This window comes from Trachurus trachurus (assembly GCF_905171665.1).
Source record: "Trachurus trachurus genome assembly, chromosome: 10".
NCBI lineage: Eukaryota > Metazoa > Chordata > Actinopteri > Carangiformes > Carangidae > Trachurus > Trachurus trachurus.
This window is the reverse complement of record NC_139894.1, coordinates 20,815,149-20,835,965: the sequence shown is the minus strand read 5'-3', so window position 1 is coordinate 20,835,965 and position 20,817 is coordinate 20,815,149. Positions and strand designations below refer to the sequence as shown.

The following is a 20,817-nucleotide window of genomic DNA, read 5'->3' as shown; positions in this document are numbered from 1 at the left end:
CAAAACATTAATAAAATTTCCCTGATAAATCAAAGTGCATATAGACGCAGTGCACGTAGTCCATCTGAATGTTTCTTCAACGTTAGCCAAACGTTAGCCAGCCCCACGCAGCAGGCCAGTGAAGCCACAAAACAGTTACCCATAGTATAGAATATTATAGAAGAAGATAACAGTCATGAACATTATTAAATACAGTCAACACCAATGTTATATACAGTATCGCACTGCTAGGTCTGGCTTGGTCTCATACAGTCCAACTCCAGCAGAAGGAAACCTTGGATAGCTCGCTACATAGTCACAACAGAAATATGTGATCACAATACAATGACAAGTCTGAAGTGTTTTTTTTTTTTTTCTAGACGCCATACGTGTCGATACCCTAGGCCCTTTGTAAACCCTTCCCAGTAGTCGGACATTGGTCCAACATCACCTTGGTAGGTTTGATGGTTGGCGGGTGTGAGTTTGTTAAGTTGGTTTGAAGCTGCCTCTATTCCGAGTGAAACTTTGAATGAGTAAAGCCATCTCTTTCACAGATAAATGCCATTACATTCAATCCAAGATAAGGCATTGTTCATGTGGTTAATGTTCATCAAAATAAAATGAGATCATCGGACGCTCTCAAATCAAAGTTTATGAGGTATTTCTGTATCTGATTGCGATGTGTAAAAGCCCGAATGATTAAGCACCCTTACACACACACATACACACACAGACACACACACACGCACGCACATTCTCGCACACACACACACACACACGCACGCACATACTCGCACACATACACACTCACATACTGACAGACACAAGCACACACTTTCACTGACAAGACGAAAATTTGTCATTCCCTCACTCATCTAAACTTACTCTCAAGACAGACACATGCATCCACCCACATGCACACACAAACACACACAGACACACTAACTCACTCACACACACACACACACACACACATTTGAACACACTCACACCTACACACATTTGAACACACACACACATGGATGCAAATGCGCATGACAAAATGTGATCCTATCCTTAAAGAAAACAAGAAGCGACAGTAAACCACTGATCCATCTGAGAGAATGGAGAGGCAACTAACTGACCAAGTCCTGCATAATATAGGTCTAACCCCTTCCCCCCAAAACACTTTACCTTTATTAAATATTCATCTGTATTCATGTAAAATCAATAAAAAAATACACATAACAGTCAAGGATCTAAGCGATCAATAGCAGTCCAAAGGTTTTAGGCAAATAAGCTACAGCTTATTCATGGTAAAACATTATTAATATTATTGTTACTCATATAGATTTAGATTTATAGGTATATATAAATACAAATATATTTATAGATGTATTTGTTTAAAGTCTGCAAGCACAAATAAGCTGCATTTATTGAACTTTAGTATAACAGTCAAAGAGAGGATGGCTGATGGTGAGGTGAAATGGGAAGCAACCTCAAGCGGTCAGACTACCCTGTTTTTTTTTTCTCGTTTTTTTTGTCATTTTGATTTTTTTATTCTATTTGCCTTAACTTCAAGATTCTTCAATTTCCCTCCCCCCCAAAATCAGAAGGTTTGCCTATGTCACTTCCTGTTCCTGTGCTGAGTTCCTGTCAATCTGAGAATGGAACGTAGAATGAGACGCCATTCTCATCCCCGAATGGAACCAGGATGTCAGATGAGCACTTTAGCAAAGATGTCCTCATTGTGACAAGATCACATTCACAATAAAGCTTTCATATTTTTTTAATAACTTTTTTTCTCTATATAGATATTTATATACCTTTTCTGTTTATTTTCACACCTGTTTCTCCTCACAATGACAGTGCGCTATAAAAAGGAAAAACCGCAGCTGCATCTCAGGAGTGGTAACCCATGACAACACGCAGCTAGCTCGCGCAAAACATGGCCGCCAAATGCAGAGACTCACATGAACGGCTCTTTGACACGTCTCAGGAGGTGCCACTGAAAATCTGTTCGCCTTGCCACTTCGAATCCTTTTCACATCAAATTTTTTGTTGATCTTTTGAGTTTTCGACTGGCCAGCGGTTACAACACAATGCTCCACAAAGGAGAGAGAGAGATAGAGAGAGAGACAGAGCAAGAGAGAACCAACTAGCACACACAGGAGCCAGAGACTTCCCCCCAGTCAGAGCTGTCTCAGACACACAGAGAGAGAGACAACATCCCCCCCCCCCAAAAGAGAAGCGAAAGCTTTGCCGCTCGCTCACGGGCGTGGGCACAGGCACGGGGCGTGGGAGAGGGGCGGGTCAGGGTGCCAGACGGGGCCGGCCCTGCAGAGACAGGAGGACAGAGATGGGCAGGGCCCAGCAGAGGACAGACATGCAGCTGCGGCTGCCGCTGTGGAGGCCAGGCTGGGAACTTATGAGGGAGGTTTTACGTGAGGAGATCTTGGGGTAGTTGGAGTTGGGGCGAGACAGCCACTGGATCAGGATGTTGCCGTTCTTGTTGAGGAGGTCTGAGGAGCCCTCTGCAGAGACGAGAGGAGAGAGGGAGAGACGGGAACTCTTTTAGTCGTTCATGTAAAACAAACATCCAAACCCAAGACTATAATATCCCCCAGATTCCAGACTGGCCTATTTAGTATCAGTGATGTTCAAGGCAGTGTCTACTCTCACATACTACCTGTATGGGTGGAGGTTACTCACTGGGACATGGATCCAGGCGACAGACTCTGATGGTGTCAGGTTTACTGTCCAGGCACAGGCCAATGGTGTTGTCCCTGGTGTGGCACAGAGCCTGCCTCTGCTGGGTCCCATTACCACACGTCACTGAGCACTGGGGAGACAACACAAACCAACACAATTTAACCAAATCACACGGTAATGAACAAAGGCATGTAAAGCACACTAACATCACAACTGTTTTTCTAGTTATTACAGTATGCTTGGTTCACTGTAAGCAGTAACAGTCAGGATCACATGATCTGTTTCTCAGAGTCTTGTCAAACCTGCCAAGAGCCCAGTCCTGAGGAAGTCTAGTGAAACTTAAAACACTGAATGTCTCACAAAAATGCATCCTGTAGGGCTCCAATACAAAAAAATCACTACAAGTATTTCCGTTCAGAAAAATTTGCTGCTCAAACATTATATTCCAAGTTTTCAGTTTCATTTTGGAAAAGGAGAGACTTGTGTCCAGCCTGCGCACCTGTGACCACGGTCCGACCCTCCACTGGGTGGGACAGGGGTGTCGGTTGCAGGGCCTGCGTGCCTCTGGCCGGTCGTCGTTGCAGTGTTTATTGTGGATGGTGCGGGTGGTGTTGTCATCTGAGGGCTGGACACAGCTGACTGAGCGGATTTGCATGCCCGTCTTTCCACATAGTTTGCTGCAGTTCTGCCACTCCCCTGTCACCCAGCTGGACAACACCACGGGAGAGAGAGAATCAAGAGGGCATTTACAATGGCAAAGTGCTGTGTAAGCAATGTCAGAGGAGGGAAAAAAATGGGCTTAACGCATAAAAAGCCTAAAGCTGTGTGTACAGTAGCACTGTATATACTGTATGTTGTCATTTTACAGTTTATGCCGTTTTTATACAATACATACATGGGTGGAGGGCAGGGCTTCTGGTTGCAGTCTATGGTGTCTCCTCTAGGTTTCATGTTGGACTTGTTACAGAAGCTCTTGTGGACCATCTTACTGTCAACTTTTCTTCTGCAGCCGTATCGCTGATACTTCTTCCCTACAGCAGGAAGGGATAGAAAATATATCACAAAACAAGACAGGCATGCAAAACGCACACCATTGATCTCGGAGACACAAGTGTTCCACAACAAGTATCCATCCTTGAGGCTCTACTGTACCTCCACCACAGGGCTTGGAGCAGTAGGACCATCTCTTTGGGGCCCACTCGTACGCACTGTCTTCTACCAGCTCGTTATTCTTAATTCCAGAGTCACTGTCCATGTTCATCATGTACTTATAGGACAAATTGACATCCTCATCTCCATGTAGTTTCATCTACAAACAGAGACAGCATCATGAAATGAGATGAGACATCTCAATGCCAAAAACAGACGAACCACTGATGATTTTGATCATTTGATGTGCAAAAGTTGTTTGTATTTCACCAACAGCTCCAGCGTTTTCACGTATTTACCATGATAAGAATTCCATGTCTGAGAGGGCCAGTGGTCTGAAGAGTCTCTTTGTCATTGTCGTTCTCATATTCCCACTCTACGCCCTTTTCTATGACCGAGCGGGATTCTGGGTATTCATTTTCCCCGTTCAAAAAGAACAGTCCTGATGCCACATTCTTGACAGCTGCAGGTATGTGAGAAATATACATTAATTGCACTTACATAACAGAAAAGTACAAAGGTATAGGCATACAGACACGTGAAGGAAAAAACATGTGGACTATCACATACCTAAAGTGTGTAAAGTTGCTTTCAGCTCTTGGATTAATAGGTGTCTCGCTCCTCTGGGAATTTCAAGTACTTTGAGGAAACCTGGAATAAAAGGAACATCTGGTTCATGACTCCAGCATCATCAGAGGCTCATTTTACAGTTTCCTGACAAAATCCTCAAGTTAATCCAGGAAAGAGCTCTTACTCATTTCAAACAAGCATACCTGCTCACTCGTTAAAACCCCTGCCATCTTGGCTATTTTCATGCTGAATAAACATCTGATTCTGGACATTTTGCTGCTGTAATGAAGCTCTGCCCTGAAGTCAGGAGTTAGATAATATACTTATAAACATTAGCTCACGCACCAGATTTTGACGTAACTTCTTGGCAGATGATTGACTCACATGGAAAAAATGTCAACTCAAGTCTCAGCGAGGTTTGAACAGTGTTGCAAAACTTCCTCTAGTGGGCGATGTTTAGTTAAACATAAGTAAATACAGAGTGTAAGTGTCAGGCTTATCAACAAAGGACGCTGGCCAACTATTTACTTCTACTTAGTGCATGACAGACATCTGCTACAGTGATGGAGCCAAGTCAGGCCTGTCCTGGATGTAGGTGAGGGTTACTTGGACTGTTGGTGTGTGTTTACCGTGTTTCTTGGCTGTGCGTGTGATGGTGTCTTTGAAGGTTTTGCAGCTGGAGTTGTCGCCTCCACACACTCCACACTTGTCCTCCTGCTTCGAGGAGCCCACCGCGCCGTCGCAGCCCACTTTCTGTAAACAAAGACACAGAATGATCAGCACATGCACGTCTGAACTCTCTTGCTCTTGCACATGCGCATGATGTCACTCACCTTGCACTCTCCACGCACACACACACTGTGTAGGTCTTTGTATGAGCAGCGTGTGCCGTCCAGGACCATCCTCTGCATGAACACCACATCTTGTGTCTCCTTGGATTGACAATGCAGGTGGCAGCGTTTGTTAGCTGGGAAATAAACACAATTACAAGTTAAAAGTGACCTAATCATTCAAATGATTATCATTAACAGACCATTTATAAATTGCCGGTGACCTCATCTTTCCAACATGTGGTTATTATTCATATTCTGAATGTGATCTCCACGAGTCAGCATGACGCTGTGTCTCATTGTTTGTGTGTGAGTCATACTACAACTACATGAGCCTCTAGAGACAAAACCTGGCAGTTCATCCCAGTGAGAACGAACACTCCTGCTTCGTCACGTTTATTACAGATGGACATAATCCAGAGACCTTGGCTAATGGTGCTTTGACTCTAATAAACAGGTGTCAGACGTGCTACTGAATTACAATATTTAGAGAAAACACTGTGCACGCTGTGCAGGTGTAATATATGTCACAGTGCAGATTCATGTAAAATACGTCTTTATAGATTCATGGGCATAAATACATGTGAGTACACCCATGTCAGCCATTCAATCCAAGTGATTATAAACCATCACACAGATAAATTGTATGCCATGAAAAAGGAAACTATTGAAAACAGATATAAAAATGTCAGAATTTCTGAAGCGATTTAGAGTTTAGAGAGACAGAAATTAATTTGTCGTAATTTTATTAGTTATTACCTATGGATACAGTAAATTTTGCAGTTTTCAGGAGGTGTGAAGTGTTGATTTTAAAGTCTGAGTGAGGGCCCTCCCCCATGATTTACCGCTGTGGTGTCCCGGGAGACATCTTACGTTATTTGTGTGTGAACAGTTTTGAGCTTTTTAAAAATGTGCTAGACCACAGGGTTGGAGGAATCCCTCCAACCAGTTGGTTGAACAGACACACAAACAGGGCAGCCTTATGTTTGATGTTTCTTTGCTCAGGAGTATTTTACAGTATATCTGTTGACACGGGAATAGACCCAAATAGAGACAAAAAACCAACAGTGTGTCAAGCGTCTCTAAACAAATACTACAATTTCACACTCGGAGCAGACACTCTTTCTCTCTCCTCACACTATCTAGAACTCAGGAGATGACAGACCATGAATGGAATTCAATTTCACCTCCCTGTTCACTTTTTTCTCTCTCGCACACAAACACACACAGACAGACACGCACATCTGTGCCAGCGCACACACAAGAAAAAGTAATTTGAGACTGAGAAAGCCTTGCTGAAAAATATGGCATTTAGAAACGATAAGAACAGAAAAAAAACAATTTAGCAAAGCGCCTCTTAGCCAAGTGCGTGTACCATGACCCCTGATAAGATATGGAGACAGCTCAGCACTTTTCTCTAGGGATGCCCTTTTGTTGGATGATGACTTAATACATATCAGGAAAGCAGTGACGCCTCCACTTAGGTTTCACAACCACACACCCCACACACCCCACACACTCAAACTTTTAAGAAAATGTAAAAAGGTTTTTGGATATTAAGTGGAGAACTTCAGGATGTGATCCCACTGGGAATTGACAGTTTATTGACTGATAGCAGCTACACTGATGGAGAAAAAGATGAAGGAGGGCAGGTTGGGAGAAGTTCACATGACTTGGGTGGGGAAAGAAAAGACACCAGGTTCAAAGAAGATTGTTTTTTAAAAGGATTTTCAAAGACATGGTGTGTTTTTATGGGAGGGCGTAGGCACACCTCAAAGCTGCAGGACAGCCAGATGTCAGTGGCCATAACAGAGCACAACCTACATAAAGATATATAAAACCCTCGAAACCCCAACCACATTCATGAATTATGTGTTTCCTTCGCCTTTTTGGTTTTCATTCACACAACTTCCACAGTGTGCCATCATTTAGGGTGTGCACTCCTCAGGTCGGTGTCTTTGTTCAGCCTGGGTGGATACTCACGGTCAGGGTGTTCATAAGGCAGCCAGTGGTGCTTGTTGCTGTGGAGTTCGTAGCGAGGGTCCCAAGCATGGCATTGCTCCTCTCGTGGGTCACTGTAGATATCTTCACATTCATTGGTGTTGCACATCTGGAACTGATAGGTCGCCCCCACGCAGGTACGGCCCCCGTTGGCTGGTCTGAGGAGGACAGGCAACACATAAATATCTTTATCCGTCTAGGTATGTGTTATGATTTACTTCTGCGAAAGCCGGGGTTAGAAACAATACATTTAACAACAACAACAAAAAAAATCATGACCTATGTCAATGAAGCAAAGTGCCTCTCTACAGTTATCAAGATGCATACTTCAACACAGAATGAAATCTGACAATTTGACTTTTTCCACACACAGCTTCCTACCTTGGATTGTCACAGTCACGTGTGCGAAACTGCACTCCCCCACCACAGGTGCGGGAGCACTGGCCAAACTCGCTCCATGTACCCCAGTTTCCATCTTGCTTTATGATATCAGGGGTCAACCAGATGCAGTGACCTTTAAAGCAATGCTGAGACAGGCCAAGAACAAAAGACAGATGTGGTTTCATGAGGCCAACAAATGGTTTTTCTCAGACAAAATGTGCGTCAAAGAACCGTAGTGTATAAATACCTTCCCATTGCCACACATGGTGCCGTCAATGGGCGGTCCTTTCTTGGTCTTGCAGAAGAAGGGATTGTCTGGGTGGCTACACCACAGCTGCTTACACGGGTCAAATGTGCGATACTGCGGGGCACAAAGAGAGACTCCTTACAATCAAAAGTCCAAATGGACAGTGCGCACACACTGGGTAACAGACTGACCTTCAGAAATACAATCAACCATCATGAGACAGCTGGAATGAGACTAAACACTGAGAATAGGAAATAAAAGAAATGAGAGAGAGAGATATCACAACAACAATAACCACAACTGTTGTACCCAACAACGACACTGACCCTTCACTGTCACTGCACTGTACACTACGCTCCACTGAGAAACACACAGCCATTCATGCAAACTCAACCAAAGGATGAACAAGAGAGACAAGACTCTCAGAATGAGACAGCTGTGGTTTAATTAGGTCACTAGGGAGGTCAGAGGGCAGAGGGCCAAAGGTTAAAAAGGCCAATAGGTGAGGTCTTAGTGACCTCTATGACGCCCCTAGACACAGATCAAGGACCAAATTCTCCTCCTTGTCTGATATGAACCATTGATGAGGATTCCACAAAAGTAACCTGCAGTCCAGTGTCTGCGGAGCCGTGCCCTCCTCCCTCCTTTCACAGGTTTCCCTACCCACCATGACCCGAGGGGGAGGGGGGGGCTTTACAGGTCAGAGAGCGAGTCACAATCAATGGCTAGACTGTGGTAGGTAATCACCAATGACATCAGACTGGAGGATCCTAAAAGCTGAAGTGAAACATGGAAAAACAGCCTCTGTTCTGGCTCGGCCCTTTCCCCTTGGATGGGAAAGACATCTTTCCAACCTTTCCACTAGTTTATGGTCAGAAGAGTGCCAATATAATGAGACTCTTCCTGCCAGCGCTGCACTGATTTAACACAGATTTGCAGGAAAGGAATTGGGGTATGGTGCAGTTCAACAGAAGAGTCACAGTGTTTTTTTTTAGGGATTTTAAAGCCACTGTCTCTTGAAATGTGAGCGTTTTAGAATCCTGCAGACTAACGTCCAGAACATGACGATGGGTAGAACAGAGAAACAAAGTACAGTAAAAAAGAAAAGTAAGGAGCAACATTACGAACAATTACAACTTCAGAGGACAAATAGAAAAAGAAAATCTGAGAAAACAAATGACGGGCCACATGTCTTCCGGGAGGTGGGGTCACCTTACCTGCGTTCCTGACTGGCCCGCCTTTTGTAGCTGAGGGGAATGGGTTTGACAAGAGAATAGAGGGTAATCTAGCAATGTGTGCAAAGCCCCTGAACAAGCCCTTTTTATTAAATCAAGCAACAGCTTCTCAACAGCGTGCCACAGTGGCTTCACAGTCATAGAGAGGGTGAGGGTGACGTGGGGAGGTAAGATGCCTACCAGGATGCTGCGGCTGAGTGAAGCTCATCTACTGTGTGTTTAGAAAAGTACTCTTTGTGACAGGTTCATGTAAAGGCACTGTGGTATCAAGGTAAGTGGGAAGTTCAAATAAAGATGATCTATTGTAATTAACATTAACAACAGAAAAAAAAAATAGCTATCAAAACCAATTACCTGCTTTTAAGCAAGATGTCAATCCCACCAGTGGCCGGGAGAGGAAAGCAGAGGACATCAGAAGAATGTGAACAGCTATGTATGTGTGACTCTCATATCGTTACAGAGTAGATCAGAGATAGACTTCAGTGCTGAGCTGAGTTCACTATAGGAGCATTTTAGAGCTCAAACTGTATCTATCAGATAATCTTTAACTCAGAATGGGTCACTGAACAGACTGTGTTCAAAGTGGGTCTACCCCACCTCTGAAAGGCTGCATCATCTCAGGAGATAAAATGACACTAAGCTTGATAAAGCTGGTGGCAACTCCAATAGAAGTTGCCTTGAAAATGTCCCTCACAATACCAGTGCAGGTAGTAAGAGTTAGTACAAGCTAGCTATGTTGGTAAAGTCAAACTATGGGGATCTCTTACCGCGGTGCACATCGTGTAGCCCACGCCGAAGTCAAAGCGACACTGTTCATTCATGGAGTAGTGCAAACCAGGCAGCTGAGGAAGGGATGGCCAGTTGTGGTCAAAGGGGTCGTCACGGAGACAGTCGTAGGATCTGCAAGAGCAGACGAAAAAAAAATGCAATGAGATTTGTCTCTCTTTCTTTATTTTGCTCCATATACTAAAGTCATTGATCACACAGTGAATAAAGTATTATATAATAAAGGCAAATGACCTTCAAAGCATTTCTTTTGTCGAACAAAAAGCAAAATGTGAAAGATATTTCATTTATTATTATATAAGGCTAAGAAGAGCAGAACATATTCAGGTCTGAGAAACTGAAACCTGTGAATGTTTTCACACTTAATGAACCATTAACATGCTTTAACAAAACATTACTATGCCATTTTCACAATTGAATTGATCAATTACCTAATGTAATAACATTCAGGTTCATTAAAATACTAATTATTGGCTAAAACATATTAATCACACGCAAATGCCATCTGATCTGTGATAAAATCCTAGTTTGTGAGTGTGTTTGTGTCTCACTGAAGGTAGCGTCCCAGCTCCTGCATGCTACATCTCGACCAGTGGAAGCGGTGGAAGGCAGCTTGCACCAGAGGAGCCATGATGCTGCCCATGTGCACCTCGTCTCCACAGCGGTTCCCCTGGCCGTCATGCTCCATCCCCAGCCTGCACGAAGGGAGAGGTGGGGGTTCAAGAGGACGGAGAAGAAGAAGGAACAAAGGAGGGAGGCAGTGCCCTCTCATCAGACATTGGCTGAGGTGTCCAATGGACCAAAACTATAACTAATCAATAAAGTCCTTCAAGTCCTGACTGCTTTGTTGTCTTTTGCTGTGCTATGTAAGCGAGCTCGAGGAGATCATTATGGCAGTGCACTTACACGTGTCCGGTCTCGTGTGCCACCACAAAAGCAGAGGAGAAACCGTCCTCGTGGTTCAAAGTGCAGCTCCTCACCGGATGGCACATGCCTGTCACTGGGGCGTAACCTAGGCAACCAGAAGGAGAGACAAAATCTTTTCAAATCTTTTTAAAAATATTGCACTGAAACATTTGAGGATAGCAAAAACCATTCCAATGCTTGATATTAAACTGAATGTAAGAGATACAAATGGATTTATTTGTCCAGTTCTTTTATTTTATTTCATAATTATATACACTCATCAGAAAGAAGCAGAGACAACAGAAATCTTTTTAATTATTTGGCTTCTTTAACCGATGTAAATGGACTCATCTGTCACTCACATCAACAAAAGACCACTGATTGTTGATTAATTGATCTATGATAAATTGTATGTGTCCACAACATACAGACAAATGGGGGTCAGTCACATACACATACATTAGGGACAAATACGTGTGTGTTTGTGTGTCTAATCCTAACCCTAAACCGTCGCCCTCCGCCCCCACATATGCCAATCTTCAACTCCCTGTGTGCTTGTCTGTCCTGTACTGCCTTTAATTGTGGAGCTGTGGCTGGCCTGCTCTGTTTATTGATTTTCTGCTGCTGAAGGCTGAGCCCAAGGGCAGCTGAAGGGCTTCTGGATAGCTAGGCCACTGCCTTTAGAGGCCTCTCCCCTGGGCCTGCCTGTTAGTCTGCACTCTGCTGCACAGAAAACCACCAACCACCAAACCCACAGTGCGCTATGCAGCCGTACAGGGCGAAGGAAGGAAGAGGGGAGTTTTTGATGGGCACTTATGAGCTTTAGGTCCTCAAGAGGTTTGGCATGCTGCTTGGATAATATGTACTATGTTAAACAGAAGAGATTAGGAAGTCTTTAAAGTGTGCACATTTCTTTATTACCCTGCATGCCCGTGGGGCCAAATTCCTGTCGTGTGAGGAAGATGGCGTGGTCGTGATACTCGGCATCCCCTGTGTCCTGCTTCTGCTGCAGGAAGGCCCAGCGACACACATTCTCGAGACTCTGTGATGGGTTCCCCAGTTCAATCAGACTCACGGACTGCAGGGAAAGATACACACACACAGACAGACAGACAAACACACATGTCCACAGACAGGAAAGTAAGAGGAGAGGGTATAAAGATTAGACAAAAACAGGGAACAAGACTTGAGTTTGAGTTTGAGTTCTGGTACCACACGATTTTATTCAACCCTGTAGAGGGCAGTGTCACAATGTTATATATTGTCAGCACATCTTGTGAAGGTGTACAACACAATCACACACACACACACACACACACACACACACACACACTGAATGTTGCTATCGTGTAATCTTGATGATTTCAATAATGAACATGAAACTGTACACAGAGCTGCCTATTAATGAGCTATGCACTAATAGTCAAAAACATGTCCAATTACAGAATATTTACTTATGATAAAATGCATAATACTAACACCCACACCCACACACACACACACCACCAAGATGCCAGCAATTCCTCACATTCACCTTCACCTCTCATGGTCTTCCTCATTAGAACCCCCCTCCCCTCATCACATTCTGCTCTTTCCATCTCTCTCTTCCACTGCTTCCTTTTTTGCCTCACTTTCTGCATTTCCTCTATGTTTTCACACATGTACAATGCACAGCTGAATCAAACAGCGAGGAGTCTGTGTAGTGTGAGTGAGCTGCAGTGAAGACATATGGCCCTGCCTCTGCACACATGATGGATCGTGAAGTCTGCGCTCGGCACAAACGCCCCTCAGACAGAGTGAACGGCCGGCACACGTGTGTGCACCCTTTCATGTTCATCAGGTGTGCGAGTGTGTGTTTCAGTGTGTTTTTAATCATCTTTTAAAATGTTTGTAATGTTGTGTATTGTGTGCACATGTTGTGTGTGTGTGTGTGTGTGTGTGTGTGTGTGTGTGTGTGTGTGTGTGTGTGTGTGTGTGTGTGTGTGTGTGTGTGTGTGTGTGTGTGCCTGCATTCAGGGTCACATAGCCAATCTGCAGGCTGTCTGGGTGCAGCTCTGTTGCCACGGTAATTGGGGATGATGGACAGCTGGAGCTTTGGCTGAAGCTGCATAGGGGCTGGCCCAGAATGACCAATGTAGAAGTGTGTGTGTGTGTGTGTGTGTGTGAGAGAGAGAGAGAGTGTGTGTGTTCCCGGGCTCCAATGGGACTGTAGACAGCAGAGGAAGAGATAAGGCCACAGCAGCATAACTGTATCACAGAGCACCTATCCAGCAGTAAAATCATTTGTATCATCCTGTGGGGTAATCCCTGCCCGCCTCCATTCCTGCCATCTCCAGCTTTATCTCTTTTTCCCTCTCTCCCACTCTTTCTCTCTTCTCAGCACAGGCAGGCAGATAGAGTTACAGTCAAGAAGAAAAGGATGCAACCCCCATCATATGGTCTCTCTGTTTATGAATGAGGGAGGGCTATCATTGATTGTTTATCTTTGCCTGGACTTCCCATGATTCTTTGCTGCAGCCTACTGGGAGGAAGGTTGATTGCATAACGGGCAGAGTTTCAGTGTGCTTTGGTGCTGAACTGTGAAGGCGTGCGACTTGAAAACACTCCCCTGAGACGCTGCATGCTTTTAGTTCCTCTTTTGCTCAGTCCACTGGAATAACAGGCTCCGGGCATCAGTGCGTGCTGATGAGTGTGCGCGTGTGTCTGTGTGTGTGTTTGTTTATGAGTGTGTGTACGACTTGTGCTGTGCTTACTGTAGGTACTTTAAGTGACTGTAGCAAAATATTGCGATCAAAGATGGTTTTGACAGAGACACAAGGCACGCACTTTCCAGGAACAGCAGTTCACTCGATTTCTCCCTAGAACCAGCGCCGTGTGGGGTCTTACCTTGCCGTAGCCCAACATTATAATCCGCACCAGCACCACATTGATCTTTGCTCCCAAAGACTGGTCATGGTAGATCTCATTCACCTGGAGTCACAGACAAAGAAACACAACAGCAAAAAACAAAAATCAGTAGCAGTTTCATAGATAATCTAAATCTACCTGGTCTGCATATGGGAACTAATCTCTTATTAATAATCAGTAACAGTTAGTAGTCTGACTCTGCAACTTTGTTGCTGATAACATTTCAAAAGAATAGTTCATCATTTGAAAAATACAGTTGCCAAGATGATCAACACCTCTCATACATGTTCAAAAAAACAAAGGTAGCTAACTGATTATCTTAGGTTTGCACAATCAACTGAAAACATGAGAGAAATAGTCTGGTTTGTCAAAAGATAACAAAAGTCACCTACAGTACTGGCAACACTAAAGATTATTTATTGACATGCATATCTTGTAATTTATGCAAAAGCTGTGTAAAAATCAGCTATAATAGAGTAAGCTGCTGCAGGCTGCAACCTCACATTACATGATCAGATATAAAAGCATATCAATCTTTTCAACTAACACTGTGAGAAAATGAATCAGTTTATTTTGTAAAAGGTCAAATTATTCCTTTAGAAAAGATGCACTTGATGCTCAGTTAGTTATTTTTCATGTAATATTTCTATTAGAGTGTTTTTCCCAATTAGAAAACATGAGGGTCGGAAGAGTGCAAGGTACTCAGTTTCCCATGAGCACAGATGGGAGTGGAGATGAAGGGAGGAAGATGCAAAAGAAGGAAAGAGGCTAATGCAAGGGAACAAGGTAAGACGGTAAAAACACACACTCTCACACAGACTCAAAGTGAATAAGAGAAAGAGAAAGAGAAAGAGAAAGAGAGAGGGAGGGGGGCGGGGGTAAATTGGCGCGGGAGTTGAGGCCTGCTGTCCTCAGTGGCTGTGTGTGGTGCCTAATGAGGCAAAGGGATGTAAAAACAGACAGCAATAATGAGATGGCTGATGGACATGCTGTGGAGAAAGAGACACATACAGTACTGTACACACACACACACACACACACACACACACACACACACACACACACACACACACACACACACACACACACACAGGTACAGCGATAAGGAAGAAAAAATTGCAGACACATCCAGTGAGAGAAAGGTATGAGAGAGAGTTGAGGAATTCTATGAATAGAGACAGAGAGGCAGAGGGGAAGAGACAAGACGCAGAGCGGAGAGAGGGAGCACAGAGGCAACGTGAGGAAAGAGTAAGAGCTTCGACGGCAGTGGAAACAACGCATTCTTAGGAAACAAATGCTGCATGGAGCTGCGGAGAAGGGTCTGGAGTAACTTAATGCTCTTTTCCATATGTGGTGGTGTAAAGTTGGAAATTGCAGCTTCCTGTTAGGAACAACTGAGAGCGCTCTCCCATTGGAAAAAAAGTATTTGATTACATCAACATATAAACATGTCTGCGACGTAAAGCCTCAACAGCTTCACGTCATGTTCAGACACCGCATAATAAAGCCATGTTTGATTTGCAGCACTGCATGACCTTTGTGTTATTAGGACCATCTGCCTGGTAAATGGTGAGATTTACTAATTAACCTTCTGAAATGTTGAGTGAACTGGTGCCAGACCTCTGAGCTAACTTAATGTGGCCAAATATCACTAAAACACCATTAGCGTTCCTGAGGTGGCATTTTACACTAGGAAAGTCGCATCTTGTGGGAATCCATAGTTTTCCAAACTGGAGTAGTAGAGCTAATGGAGACTGGAGCTGCTGGACGTTAACTGGGACCATTTGACCTTCAGTTGTGGAACAAAGAATTATGTGAGGGAAAAATACCAAAGAGTTGTGATTATAAAGGCATTGTAAGCCAACTCACAACTGCAGTTCAGTAGTACAGTATTAAGAGTTCTTGCACCAGTACTTGTTGGGTTTGCAGGAGATGGATTTTTTTTTAAAAAAGGTAAAAACTGATGCAACAGGCGATGAAGTCAAGATCCAAACACAGTGGAACCTACACTTTCTAATGTGTCTTTCATTCAATTCTGCTGTCTGCTTTTCACATCTTTAGATGTCCAACCAGGATTTCACATTTGTAGCCTCCAACCCAAAACCACGGTTTCTTGAGTAAATTTATCAGGCTTGATAAAACTCCTTAAAGGTGTACAGAAATGGCCGTTTGTCCTGTTTGTCGCGCCGAGTTGTCACGAGCTGCAACACGAGTTTACCCGAGTGAGGAAAACAAATTTGATTGGTCGTTATCAAGCGGGCGGGATATTCAAAGCTTGGGGCGAGCCCGAGCTCCGTGTGTGTGTGCGTGTCTCAGACGTTTGAATGACGGATGACGGATCCAATATCAGTGGCTGGTGAATCGTGTACAGGCTGACGTATAATCCGTGCGCCTGCATTATCCAATGCGAAAAAAAAAATACACACTTTCAGCCCGGATTTACTCAAAAATAGAATTTTGCACAAAGTTTGGCCTACAACGTCTGAAAGATGAGTTATCACATTAATTTTATGACCCAAAGTGGGTTCAAATTCAATTTTCTTTTCTGTACACCTTTAAGAAATTACAAGAAATCTTAAGGGACAGCTTATTATAATTGTCCTACAGTATTGTTCCTATAGGACTACTTCATATTGCTGTTTAATGTTTTTTATTATAAGATGAATTCACATTGTTTACTTCTGTAAAAGAAAAGGAAAGTAAATTCCCTGCATTTTCAATATTACCTAAGTAAAACTGCAGAGAAATGTTGTCTTCTCAGTCACATTTAATTGTTTACATCTATTCTATACATGTGTTTTGTATGTTAAATCCTAATCCTCAGTGTATTTTACTCAGATGAATGTAATGGGATAGAAAAGACAATACATTGCTCAGAACTGTGATGAAGTTGGATAATACTGTAATATAGCATAAAATGGAAATACTGCATACTAAAGCAGCCACACAATTCTACTTAAATGTACTTTCTACTTTCAAATACTGAACACAATGTAGGCCTACTATAGAAATTGTCTAGGGGGAAACAAACTAAATATGAAGATAACATGTATTCTTGGGCTGGCCAACTTTTAATACTTGATAATGGGTTTCAGTTACTGATACGACAGGTGGACGAGCAGATGGGACAAGTTTCAGAGAGCGGGTCACAGGGGGACGACGCGGAGAGAGGTTTTCTTCCAGCAACCTTCAGTTTCACATTTTGGATGCTCCTTTCACACATTAAAAAATACACTGAGTTGCTAGGCAACCACCAAACAGAGGGTTCTGTTGTTTTCTCAGTTTAACCCTCTGTCTGAGACTGTGTGTGTGTGTGTGTGTGTGTGTGTGTGTGTGTGTGTGTGTGTGTGTGTGTGTGTGTGTGTGTGTGTGTGTGTGTGTGTGTGTGTGTGTGTTATCTTGCCTATCTGTCTGGCTACCTACCGGTATTTCTGTCTCTCATTTGGTAACATTTGTCTCACTCCCTTGTTATCTTGGCAGGCTGAAGTGTATGGAACTGACACACAGTGATTGTGTGTGTGCGCGTGCGTGTACGACTGTGTTTGTTTGTCTGATATGACACGGACACTTGGGTGGGGTCAGTTCGCACTTGGCGTGATCCAGCCCGTTTCCTTGACAACTGTTAGGCCAATTAGGAGCGGTTGACTTCCAGGTGACCCAGACACCACAAGTTCCACTCTAATGAGACACACAAACACACACACACTTGTGCATGCAGAGAGGCAATGCAGAGTACGTTCAGTCCCATCTTTAGTCTTCATGCGCTTTAACTCTTCCATACAGTTGGACCCTCCACACAGATGCTGCACACTAAAGGACAGATGTGCCACAGCGATTTATAATCCCAAGCACACCCACGGATTCAGTGAGATGTGCTCACCCATGCATGCACACATAAACACCCAACACACATAAACACCCAACACACACACACACACACACACACACACACACACACACACACACACACACACACACACACACACACACACACACACACACACACACACACACACACACACACACACACACACACACACACACACACACACACACACACACACACACACACACACACAGCTTCTAGTTAGTAACTGTACAGGCATGTCTCTCATTAATGCTGCTTCTGAAGGGCGATGGCAGGTGTCATTATGTACCAACACCCAGGCTACAGGTATCCAGGTGAGTCGAGATTTGTCCAGCTGTCTGTCTGTGTGAGTGTGTGAGTGTGTGTCAGTCTGTGTGTGTAGTAAGTAATGCGGGCCTGGAGGTCAGCAAGGCACAAAATCATTACTATGAGATAAATAATGCAGACAGGGCCTGTCACTTTACTCTGCAGGAAGGAGGACAAAATTAAGTAGGAAGGCAGGAGAAAAGTGCTGAAAGCGGATATTAAAGGCATCAGCAGTATAGTTATACTGTATATATATTGTAGGTTTAATTCATTTTATAAGGATTCAATTTGTTTATGTACATGATAATTGAAATATATAAGCCTGTTTTACTTCTGTTTACAAACATAAATAAACCTTTAGCAGCATCTGAAAACATTAGTAACTGCTGCTCTTGTGTCTCTGCATTTACAGCATGTCAGGCAGTCAGTTTGTTTTGTACTTTCGGCACTGGGTTTGACACTGAATCGAAACCTGAAGCATGAAAAGGAAGGGCAGCGCAGAGCAATGCAAGGAAGAGGTAGTAAATGTTTTAGAGGACAGAATAAGGAAGAGATAACTGAGACTGACACCTAAGAACAAGAGAGTAGCTGTGTCACAGGGCAGCGATAAGGTTGCTAGTTTTAATCTGCACTTGATTATCTGCTGGTACCTCATCAACAGGTCCACACCTTCATCAGGTATTATACTCTTTACCTTGTATATTAACATGCAAAACAGAGAAAGAATCCATCTTTTTTATATCTGGGCTTGTCTGTTCATTGGTCCTCACTAAACATAGTAGTACAGTAATAATCTCATAAAGGAACATTCAAGATAACTGTGTAATAATAGGGATATTTTCACAGTATTTTATACACTAAGCTCATGTGTTAATAATCAACTCATCATGGTGAGTGGGTCTCATTTAATAAGCAATGAAAATTTGACAGGAAACATTTTGAAAATATGCATTAAAAACACTCTCAGCTGCTCACAGAAATGAGTCATCTAATAGATTTGGCTGGAGTGCTACATAAATTAAAGGACTTTGGACAGCTTTCCTACATCTTTTTGTCAACACATCGGAACATTTAAAAACCCAGAGACCCAGAATTTGAGCTTTCAGTCTGACAGCGCTCCGAACATATCTGTGACACTTCCAGCTAACAAGGTGTCTATTATTACCTGGGCTACCTCCCCTTTCCCGGCTCTTCCTTCCACTTATTAATAAGACTTTTCTCTGGATCCAGGAGCTTTGGTAAAGACCAGACTGAACCATCTGCACCGCTTCCACAGAAATGATGCTCATCACATAGTGGAGGCATAAAGATGCTGACAAAATACACTTCAGTGAACCAATATGCATCATTTAAATTAAACATGCACACACACACACTTCCGAGCATGCCTCTAATCAGCAGTGACTATTCATACCCATTGCAAGTGTGATTAACAGTGTGCAGCACCTCTCTAAAGGTCTCCATTAATGGTTGAAACGGACAGGTAGACAGACAGATCACTACTGGCGACTTAATCTATCACCACGGAGGAAGATTACAGCACAATGGCCGCCACTTGGCATTTGGCACACAGCAGATTTACGCTGTTCCTACAACACTTCGTTTTTATAAATGACTTTAAACACTCAAAATATCCCAGTGATGTTTTATCACACAGAAATGAATGTAGAGGCACTTGCTGCAACAAAACGAGTGTAGAGTCATGTAAATGAACATCACACCACAAAGAGTACACAGGCACTCTGTTATAAATTTGATGTAATGTCATAGAAACTGTACTGTAAACTGTTTACCTCACTGTGGAAAATGTTTTGTTCGTGCTGAAGATGAAAAGAAGTGTACCAAAAACTGTCCGTCTTTAAATGGTGCTTGGGGTTGGCCTTATAAGCGAGTGTATCCCATGATAAATAACCAAAACTGTACAGTAAAAACAAATGTGTTACAGCCAGAGTTTTGGTCTCTACGGTTATTTTCTGTACCGTACAGTAGCTGAATTTTCATACACTTCAGTATGCCTGTAACCTGTTTAAGTTTTATCAAATTCTGCATACAGTAATTGAGGGCGTGTGAGGGAATGTGTGACACATGCTGGGATGCATCAAAGTCTCTCATTGCTCCTTGTTTAAACAAGGAAGCTATAACCTTGGTTGGTATAACCTTGATCCCAATTTAAGTCCTATCACAATTATGAAGCCTCTTGTCAGCAGTGAGAGCTGTTTTTAACTTTTCGTTTTTACCAAAAATTTGAAGAAGCCTTAAGTTGCTGTTAATCCATCCATCTCCCTAAATCTCTTTAATATCACTTCAGTCATAGAAATCATCTCAAATTAAATCCTCTTTTTATGATTTTTTTCAATGAGAGAGAGAGAGAGAGAGAGGGAGAGAATGAAAGAGAGAGAAAGAGAGATAACACAAAGGCCTGGCTTCTTCTTTTTTATGCTGTCTGGTCCACTAAGAGTTGTGAAGTTCATCTGTATAAGTTTCATTAAGACACTGTGCTGTTCTCCTTTGTGGACACTGTTCTTTACAGTATGTTAAACACTACACATGTAGGGCGGTGCGTGGTGCAGTGGTTAAAGCGGCCGCCCCATGTAGAGGCTACAGTCCTCAACGCAGGCGTCCCCGGTTCGAATCCTGCGTCGGGCAGACCTTTCCTGCATGTCATTCCCCCTCTCTCTGCCTCCCCCTTTCCTGTCTGTCTCTACTGTGTACTATCAAATAAAAGGCAAAAAAGCCCCCCCCAAAAAAATATATAAAAAAAAACACTGCACATGTGAACTTGCGTAATTTTGCTCAAACATTCTCATCTGTTGGTTTCTGTCACATGGTCAGACCTATTCTTAGTCCATTGATGCACCTGGACCCGAGGAAAAGAGATAAATACATGGGAAAGGAGTGGGAAGTAGAATTACCAATTCACACATTTAACACACATGGACACACACGCACACTTTGACACTC

The 20,817-nt window shown here is 43.2% G+C and overlaps 1 protein-coding gene across 1 annotated transcript in view; it reads right to left on the bottom strand.

Moving 5' to 3' along the window:
* The window catches only part of LOC310992249 (A disintegrin and metalloproteinase with thrombospondin motifs 2-like), a gene marked incomplete at its 3' end in the record, with an annotated part of 106,698 nt that overhangs the window by 2,973 nt on the left and 82,908 nt on the right, over nucleotides 1-20,817 (bottom strand). The window contains exons 5-22 of the mRNA XM_083980268.1: nucleotides 13,662-13,745; nucleotides 11,697-11,853; nucleotides 10,776-10,881; nucleotides 10,421-10,564; nucleotides 9,851-9,983; nucleotides 9,066-9,095; nucleotides 7,849-7,962; nucleotides 7,602-7,747; nucleotides 7,203-7,378; nucleotides 5,223-5,356; nucleotides 5,019-5,142; nucleotides 4,390-4,470; nucleotides 4,119-4,282; nucleotides 3,823-3,979; nucleotides 3,566-3,701; nucleotides 3,170-3,377; nucleotides 2,671-2,800; nucleotides 2,403-2,492 (exon numbers count right to left, since the gene is read on the bottom strand). Of these exons, the coding sequence (XP_083836394.1) occupies nucleotides 2,403-2,492; nucleotides 2,671-2,800; nucleotides 3,170-3,377; nucleotides 3,566-3,701; nucleotides 3,823-3,979; nucleotides 4,119-4,282; nucleotides 4,390-4,470; nucleotides 5,019-5,142; nucleotides 5,223-5,356; nucleotides 7,203-7,378; nucleotides 7,602-7,747; nucleotides 7,849-7,962; nucleotides 9,066-9,095; nucleotides 9,851-9,983; nucleotides 10,421-10,564; nucleotides 10,776-10,881; nucleotides 11,697-11,853; nucleotides 13,662-13,745 (2,314 nt within the window). The remainder of the gene's footprint in view (nucleotides 1-2,402; nucleotides 2,493-2,670; nucleotides 2,801-3,169; nucleotides 3,378-3,565; nucleotides 3,702-3,822; nucleotides 3,980-4,118; nucleotides 4,283-4,389; nucleotides 4,471-5,018; nucleotides 5,143-5,222; nucleotides 5,357-7,202; nucleotides 7,379-7,601; nucleotides 7,748-7,848; nucleotides 7,963-9,065; nucleotides 9,096-9,850; nucleotides 9,984-10,420; nucleotides 10,565-10,775; nucleotides 10,882-11,696; nucleotides 11,854-13,661; nucleotides 13,746-20,817) is intronic.